The following is an 8,473-nucleotide window of genomic DNA, read 5'->3' as shown; positions in this document are numbered from 1 at the left end:
AATGATTTCGTTTCTAAAAATTTCATCCGATAAATGAAAGAATTATTACAAACTATTCCTACTACAAAATACACACTAATAAGGTAGTAATGAAATCATTACTGCGTGGCAGTGTATACTGCTCGGCCCTGTCCACAGGTACCCCAAACTACACCAAGGTGGAGCAGGATGACGTGGACGGATCAAAAAGAGCAGGCACCAAGTACTTCCTACCGCGGACCCCATTAGCATTGTAGCTGGCCCCAGTAGTTGGGTCCAGTAGCAGGTTGCCTGCGTACCCGGGGTAGGCACCCTTCCCGTAGACTCCTGTGCACGCCGTCGCCGCCTCCAGCGGCGCCTCCTTCGGGCCTTGGAAGAATCCGTTGCCGAAAGGGTTGGTGGCGGTGCCGGCCAGCAGAGCTGCCAGGTTAATTATCATCCCGTCGATCCCGACATCCCCGTTCGGCGCCACGAGTGGCGGAGTCTGCGGACCGTACTCCGGCTGGTGGAACGGCCACGCGCACTGCCCGGGGCACTGCTTCGCCGAGTTACCCACCCACACGTACGCGAAACGCCCGGCTCGGCTCCGCCCCGACGCCGCGTGCGTGCCGCACCGGCTCATGCAGAAGCCCTCCACGGTCACGTCCTCGGCGGTGAGCACCACGTTCACGGCGTTACGGGGCGCACCGCGAGCGGCGAGCTTGAAGACGTCCTCATCGCGGAGGGATCGTCCGAGGGAGCATCCCTCGTCGAGGATCAGCTTTCCGAGGGCGAGCTTGGGAGGGCGGATGCGGGGGGAGGCGTAGTACCTGGCGAGACCGCGCCACCAGGTGGAGACGGAGGGCTCGAGGGAGTCCTTTTGCGGTGGAAGAGAGGAGAGTGAGGTGACGAAGTCGGAGACGACGGCGCGCTGAGCGGCGGAGAACTTGCCATAGAAGATGAGGTTGACGGAGACGTTGCCGGAGAGGAGGGCGCCCTTGTGGTAGGTCATGGCGAGGGGTTGCTCCTCCACCATATCGGAGAGAATTCTTCCGCCGTCGCAGAACTGGAACCCGAAAGAGAATAGCAACAACAAGAAGGCGATGGTCGAAGAGATCGCCATGGATGGAGCTCAGGAAGCGGACAGAGCAAGGAGAGCTTGCTTCGTAAGACGAGGAAGGAATCGGGGAAGGCGTTGGCTTATATAGAACAGGAAACAGGGGTCTGAAATTTGAACCGGTTCGGAAGAGACAAGAGCGTTGGGGCTTCTCGGGGAAGCTCGAGGACCAATAAAGGGCGAGATGGGGAACGGTCACTCGAGGGACAGCTGGCCTTTCAAAAAAAATGACGTTGCACTGTTTCCAGCTGGACTTTCTCTGTTTGGCGAAACTGCCCTCGTAGGAATTCGAAAGGTGGGAGAGGGCATGACAATCTGAAAAGAGATGCGGCCAAAAAGAGGGGCAGTTCGGGAACACTGGGCTTCGCTTCTCGAGGAACGTTAAGGTGGTGGAGGAGGAGGGGTAGTAGTATGGATTTGATGAGTGCTGGAGTTGGAATGTGGGCACGTGACAGCTGTTGCGGCGGTAGCTGGAGCGGGGCAGCGTGCGCCGAACAATCTCGTGAGGCCACTCATGACGCGTCGCCGTACTCTTCCAATTTATTACGGAGATTATTATGCTGAATAGTAAAAAAAAAACAATACATTTTTGCTATTTCTGAACAGGAGGGCAACGGGACGAAACGGGGAATCTTCTGGTGGAAGACAACCAGTTTTACCTACTACTAAATTACTAATTAAGATCATTGTGACTATTCGCAATTAGAGGTCTAATGGAATCGAACGTCTCATGCAGTCATGCTCGAGCTTAATTTGTTTTTTTTTAATTCGAATTTGGTGCAAATTTAATTTAAACTTTTAATTTTTAAATTTGAACTTAATTTATAATAAAATTAAATAATTTTTGAACGACTTGAGTTCGTTTTAAAAATAATTTATTTAATTAAATAAATTTAATTTGAATTCGATTTAAAAATAATTTATTTAACATAATTTGAACGTAACTTTTAATATATATATAATATAAATGATTTATTGAGCGATTCCTTCGGCATATACAGAAATGATTTGTTGAGCGATTCTTTCGTACGCGTCTGTGAGCATTGCTCACCACCATTCATCACGCGATCGCGCGCATATCTAACCATTTAAATATGTTGTCTGCCCCCGATCCAATGCCGCCGCACTGTTCGGGCGCGATCGACGTGTCACTTACCGGCACGTCGTCCGACGTCGGATTTCGATCGAATTATGATCGAAATTCGATGCAATTTGGTGGAAATCGCGACGAGCCAGTGGCGATCGTCGATTTCTAGCTAAATCGCGATTGAATTTCGATCAAATCGTGGTCAGAAACCATCCAAAAAGGACCGGCGTGCGACGTCGATCCTTCCTCGGTCGGCTCTAGTCGCAATTTTATCGAAATCCGATCGCGATTTGATTGGAATCCAACGCGTGACATTACCGATCGCGTTTCGACCAAATTGTGTCGGATTCCGATCACAATCCGGTCGGAATTCGACATTGACTGACGCGCCAACGAGCGGCGCGTCGATCGCGCCCGAGTCGACGGTCGACGACGGTTGGACGGTGTGGCAAGGGCGGCGGCAACGATATATGGGTCTGAGGCGACGCTCATGGACACGCACAACTAATATCGCTCAGTAAACCTTTCTATATGTATATATATATAAAAATCAAATACGTTAAACTTGAGCTCACTTTAATAATATTTTTATATTAAATTTAAATTTAATTTTTTAACTTAATTAAATAAATTTGAATAAATTTTATTTTTTTAATCGAGAATAGCTGGGAAATCCCAACTATTTCATTCATGCTGCAACTGCCGATTTCAAATCGAACCGATCGTATCATCCATCGGTTGGGCCTTACGTTGGAATTAATTCCATCCATAGCCATAGCCATAGCCAGTAACGTCTCATCTCCTCATCGATCCGCTCTTTTTCGTCGCTCGTTTCGACACCGTTCATGGCTGCCGCTTCGCTGCTAGTCCCGTCTCCTTCCCCCATCTCGTCCCCTCGCCGCCTCCTTCCCTCTTCCCTTCGCCTGTCCAGAGCCCCTCCTGCTCGATTTCGTCGCACGTTCGCTGTCCCCGCCGCTTCTTCCGCCCCCGCCTCCCCTCTGGAAGCTCTCATCTTCGACTGCGACGGCGTCATCCTCGAGTCGGAGCACCTCCACCGACAGGCCTACAACGATGCCTTCGAGCACTTCATCGTCCGCTGCCCCGCCTCCTCCTCCTCCTCGCAGCCGCTGCACTGGGACTCCGATTTCTACGACGAGCTCCAGAATCGAATCGGCGGTGGGAAGCCCAAGATGAGATGGTACCTGCCCGTACTTTTAATCGATTTCTAGTTGAGGTACTGTGAGTAGTAACGCTACGGGGATGGTGTAGGTACTTCAAGGAAAATGGGTGGCCTTCTTCTTCGATCTATGAGACACCTCCATCCAGCGATTCCGAAAGGGAGAAGTTGATCGATATCATCCAGGCAAGTAAAGTCGGTGCCTTTGTTGTTCATCAAGACATACAATTGTTTGATGAAAATGAACTGGAATTTCCTCTCTTCTAGTGGGGAACAATCTCACGCAGAGAAAAAAAAAATTCAATTTGATGGCTGATTGTTATTCAACACTGATCTATATATGTGTTTGATATATTTGCCTTTTCTTTCTGATGTTGGACGATCATGCAATTTAATAATTCATTTTTTCAGGACTGGAAGACTGAAAGATACAAAGACATAATTAGATCTGGTTCTGTGAGTATTTATCTCTTAACATACATCAACTGAGTATTCTATGACTATAAATCACGCATGTAGTTTATCTTTAACTACGTTGTAAATGCCGGCACCTCTGTTTGCCCAACAGGTAGAGTCTCGACCTGGTGTCCTGCGGTTGATGGATGATGCCAAGGGTGCGGTAATACATTTTGAAGACGCATGCCATAACTAGTTGTATAACACTATATTTCTGTAATTGGGATCTAATTCTTGTTAATTACGTTTCACATACAGAATTTGCCTAACTAATGCTTTATGTTTATGTGCATTTGATGATCATTTTTGTTAAGCCTTTAATTCTATTATTAGCTATTATATTGTGGTGTTCCCTCTGAAATTTCAGGGTATTAAAGTTGCTGTTTGCTCTGCAGCAACTAAGAGTTCGGTTATTTTGTCACTGGAAAATCTTCTTGGACTTGTAATCCTCTTTTCTGACTTTAACATAACATCTATCATTTAGGTGCACAATCTGATACGTACATTTTTATTATTGCAGGAGAGATTTCAAAGTCTTGATTGCTTCCTTGCAGGTATTATTAGCATCTCCTGATCCATATGAGTCAAAAATATTTATCCTCTTTCCATTCCTAGGATGTTGAGAACAGGATTTGTATCCTTGTTTACAACCCAGCTAAACCTCTATTAGTGAATGAATAATATCAAGTTTGATCCTCAGATATGTCCTGATCATGTTTCTTCATTGAATCTAAGATATGAAGTGCATCCATCCAGGACATTTGCTGGGTGTGCAATATCCACAATTTATTTGGATTCTCTCTATATTTCTTTATTTCATGAGCTGAGTATACACCCGTTTTTTAACAAACAATGCTCCTGCAGGTGATGATGTCAAAACAAAGAAGCCTGATCCCTTGATTTATGTTACAGCTGCAAAGGTAATTCGAGAAAAGCATAAGTACAAATCTTCATATGTGCCTTGCTTCCTTTACTGTATTTATAAACAAAAAAAAAAACATTTGTGATTGACACTCAGAAACTAGGTGTACAAGCAAGGAACTGCTTGGTAGTGGAGGATAGTGTTATTGGGCTACATGTAAGACTTCTTACTATCTGTCATGAGTGATGGTTGCTATTGTCCCTGACCAGAAATCTCCTTGAACAGGCAGCTACTGGAGCTGGAATGTCATGTATAATTACTTACACATCTTCTACTGCAAATCAGGTAGACACTAGGTTCACTTTCTTAGAACATTTATAGCTTGTAGTGCTGACAGCTTTCTTAACATTTTTATTAGGACTTCAGTGATGCAATTGCAACATATCCAGATTTAACTGATGTCAGGTATGCATTATGTTGAACTGGAATTCTTGTTTTAATAACATATGCATTAAAGTGTTTTCCCCCTTCACCTATCAGGCTTGAAGATCTTAAATTGTTACTTCAAAATGCTCTGATTGCTGCAAGCTAGTTGGATCAATCTGACGGACAATGAAATATAATTTGGGCTATGGTATCATTTCCTTTCGCTTGTTCTTTAAGCCTTGTGGCTCCATTGATTGGCCTTCGTAGCTGGAAGAAAATTACTATGCAACTTGTTTAAAGAAAAACAATTGGAAAGTTTAATGTCAGGGATTTATCATTCTTACACATTCTTCCGTGTAATTGAGCCTGAAAATCTGATATTTCAATGAACTTTTACACTTGTAAGTGCACTCCAGACACTGAGGACTGAGATGAATTTTTTTTTTATTGCGAGTCTCAAGAAACTGGGATTTTAGTATGGCACGAGACTATGATAAAATATTCTCTTTTATAAACTTTGAAAGCTGTTAAATTGGGTTGCAAGAGTTTTGTAAACTGATTCAATAAAAGGCTTCATTTAATTTAAAAAAATGTTCTGAAAAATTTCTCAGTGAAAAGTTGTCTATTAAAATGTATGCATATATAATTTTTTAAAACCAAATTTCGCACAAGATTTATATATATTGATGAGTCCAGTGAGCATGCTTGTGCTATTATTCCATGCTTTGATTTATCAAAATGCATAATAAATCTTGCACAAGCTGATCTTTTGGTTACCTCATCAACTAAATGCTGAAAGCACATTAATACTTGAACAACTAATGATGTTAAGATGTCATATTAAAAGTCAATTTATTTTTTAAATTAGATGTCATAGTAAAAGTCAATTTATTTTTTAAATTTATTTGATGGATGAAATATGAGATTATTCACTTATTTTAATTTTTTTATTTATATAATGAATAAAATATGAGATATTATCCCTCAATTTTAATTTTTAAATCATACAAGGTATTCTTTAGTCTTGTTTTTGCTGGTCTTACTCATAGTTCAGAGCTATGATTAATGATGTTCTCGCTTTGTGCTGTGTTCCTTGCGACGCGAATCTTGTTAAGGTTCGAATCTCGTGAAGTCGTGCCTTATCCGCGCGAGCGAAACCTCCTTACAGAGAGAGAGAGAGGCCGGAGAGCAGCAGGCAGCAGCCATCTTTTACAGTGTGCACACGGATGGCAGATTGATTTCTTCTGTCCTTTTCTTCTTGCGATTCCGTCTAAATAAGAGACGAAGGTGTCGAAAAGAAAAGATTTTATCTTGTGTGTAAAGTTTGCTCCTTGACTTGCGTTTGTTTCAAGACTTAGGTTTTGTTCTACTGCAATCCGAATCTGTGAATCGATTGGGCGGCATTAAAAGGTAGGAAACAGAAACCGAAATGCAAATTTGCTTACTATACTGAACTTGAACTGGGGTAAAGCAATTCCCCCTTTTACCAATTTTTTTCCTTTTTTTTTTGTTGAAGAATGAGGTAGATGGTTCATTCAATGCCGTTCAAAGATGCTTGACTGTTCTTTCTTGCTTCTTTTCTACTATCGTATTCCTGTTTTCACAATTCCTGTTTTTTTTTCGATGGAAAGTTTTAACTTGAGTTTTGGCTGAATTCCAGTAGGTATTGAGACGAAGGTGATGTCTGGACCTCTCCACCGTGGATAATTATTGTGGTGAGTTTTAGAAGGAAAAAAAAAGAGTGGATATAATCATTATTTGTCTTACATCCAAAGTTATTTATAAATGTGTCTTTTTATGTGAGTAGTAGTTGTACTAGCTAGTTGTCGTATTCAAGTTAAACATTCATGGTGTATGCTATTTGTCAAAGATATTTTGTTAAGTGATGGACTTTTAGTTAGAATACACTTAAGTTTGAATATGGTCATTCGTGATCATTCATGTAGAGAGGTCCAGACACGAGAGATGATTATTTCATCTTCGAATATAAGTTTTTGCAGGGGTGGATGATCATTCGTGATACGAGACATTTTGTCAAAACTGCAAGATCAATGATCACACAACTGAGATGGGATCCTCGTTTGATGGAGCTCGATAGCAGCAACAATGAGAAGCTCCTTGTCTGTCAGAAGCCCTTCTTCAGGAAATAATAGTAACTCATACAATTACAGCAACTCGGCATACGATAAAGTATTTGTTACTCCATACGTCAAATGACAAGAAAGTTTGAAATTTTGAAGAAGATATGCTGCCATGGAATTGCAACGATCTGCATAGGTTATGTAACTACACAAATAAATCAACAGAGCATGTTTAATTTTCTACAAAGCAATAATAATTTTTTTCCTTTCCTTCTGGTAGTGAAAATGTTCTTTCTATCTCATCTCTCGTTTGTAAGACTAATTACACAGATCATATTCAGAGCTACTTCTTCAGAGATAGAAGTGATCCAATCATTCATAACCACTTTCAATATTTGGATATTTGTATTTTTCTTTCATCTGCAATTAATTAGTGATCGGGATCTAGAAGATCTTAAGACGTATAGTGACAAGTATACACACAGAGTGAAAATTACAAGTAATGAAAAAAAGAATGTTTATATTGACAAAATGTTTCAAGCATATACAATAACCAAAATGTCTCCAGCACAACAATGTCTCTAAGTAGAGAAGTAAAGAAACTAGTCAGCTAGCTAGACAAGCTCCAGACTCTAAGCTCTCCGGCGGCATCACCGGTGAAGAATAAACCACTAGGGTCACTTTTGACCACCGTCAAGTCCTCACTAAAGTGAATCTGACCCATCTGTATGAATCTGTAAGACAAAAACAAAGATCGTGCTTATCGATTCTCATAATTTCAAAAGAATAAAAATGATGATATATATAAATGAATTTGAAATTAATACATACGATGGCAAATCATAGAGGCAGATGGAACGATCACTGCGTGCACATATCAATACAGACTTAGCATTAGCATCGCTAATGCCGCAAAGAGAAATTACACCCTGAAAAGAAACATATATAAAGGTGAAATAACAATCATTAAAATATTGAAATTTTTCTGAATAACTAGTTAAAAGTCACTTACATTATTTTCTTTATGTGTATAAACTAATTCCAACGATTGACTTCCTTCGGAAGTTGCCCAAATCTACACAAAGAAAAAATAAATCATTATTATAAATGTTAATACTAGCTAAATCACAAGATAATGAGTGAAATAATAAATCAATGAATACTAACTTTTATTGAGTTATCAAGCGAACAAGATAGGATATACGATCCCCATGAAAGCAGTGACATCACTGATGATGTATGACCATTAATTGTTTGTAAGCATTGGAAAGAAGTGAGATCCCACACCTGAAGTCAATTAAGTAAAATA

The 8,473-nt window shown here is 41.1% G+C and overlaps 2 protein-coding genes across 2 annotated transcripts; one reads left to right on the top strand and one right to left on the bottom strand.

The window, feature by feature from the left end:
• On the bottom strand, positions 1-1,143 carry LOC141818565 (protein PHOSPHATE-INDUCED 1 homolog). The gene has a single exon (XM_074706038.1). It carries the CDS (start codon positions 1,079-1,081, stop codon positions 149-151), a length of 933 nt encoding a protein of 310 aa, XP_074562139.1. The 5' UTR covers positions 1,082-1,143; the 3' UTR covers positions 1-148.
• A 1,796-nt stretch (positions 1,144-2,939) lies between these two features.
• LOC141818568 (haloacid dehalogenase-like hydrolase domain-containing protein At4g39970) lies at positions 2,940-5,481 on the top strand. The gene is made up of 11 exons (XM_074706040.1): positions 2,940-3,364; positions 3,436-3,525; positions 3,751-3,795; positions 3,908-3,958; positions 4,163-4,237; positions 4,316-4,349; positions 4,660-4,715; positions 4,814-4,873; positions 4,943-5,002; positions 5,076-5,122; positions 5,198-5,481. The coding sequence occupies exons 1-11, from the start codon at positions 3,008-3,010 to the stop codon at positions 5,247-5,249; spliced, it is 927 nt and encodes a 308-aa protein (XP_074562141.1). The 5' UTR covers positions 2,940-3,007; the 3' UTR covers positions 5,250-5,481.
• The last annotated feature ends 2,992 nt before the right edge of the window (positions 5,482-8,473 follow it).

The sequence above is a fragment of the Curcuma longa genome, unplaced genomic scaffold (assembly GCF_044706935.1).
Source record: "Curcuma longa cultivar G26 ecotype Majalengka, Jawa Barat unplaced genomic scaffold, ITB_CL_G26_1.1 contig_25364, whole genome shotgun sequence".
Classification (NCBI taxonomy): Eukaryota; Viridiplantae; Streptophyta; class Magnoliopsida; order Zingiberales; family Zingiberaceae; genus Curcuma; species Curcuma longa.
Note: the sequence above shows the minus strand (reverse complement) of the source record. Positions and strands in the feature narration are given on the sequence as shown.

Coding starts and splice junctions, on each gene's coding strand:
- LOC141818568 (XM_074706040.1), top strand. CDS start 3,008: ATGGCTGCCGCTTCGCTGCTAGTCCCGTCTCCTTCCCCCATCTCGTCC. Junction 3,365..3,435: donor AGCCCAAGATGAGATGGTAC/CTGCCCGTACTT, acceptor TGGTGTAGGTAC/TTCAAGGAAAATGGGTGGCC. Junction 5,003..5,075: donor CATCTTCTACTGCAAATCAG/GTAGACACTAGG, acceptor CATTTTTATTAG/GACTTCAGTGATGCAATTGC.
- LOC141818565 (XM_074706038.1), bottom strand. CDS start 1,081: ATGGCGATCTCTTCGACCATCGCCTTCTTGTTGTTGCTATTCTCTTTC.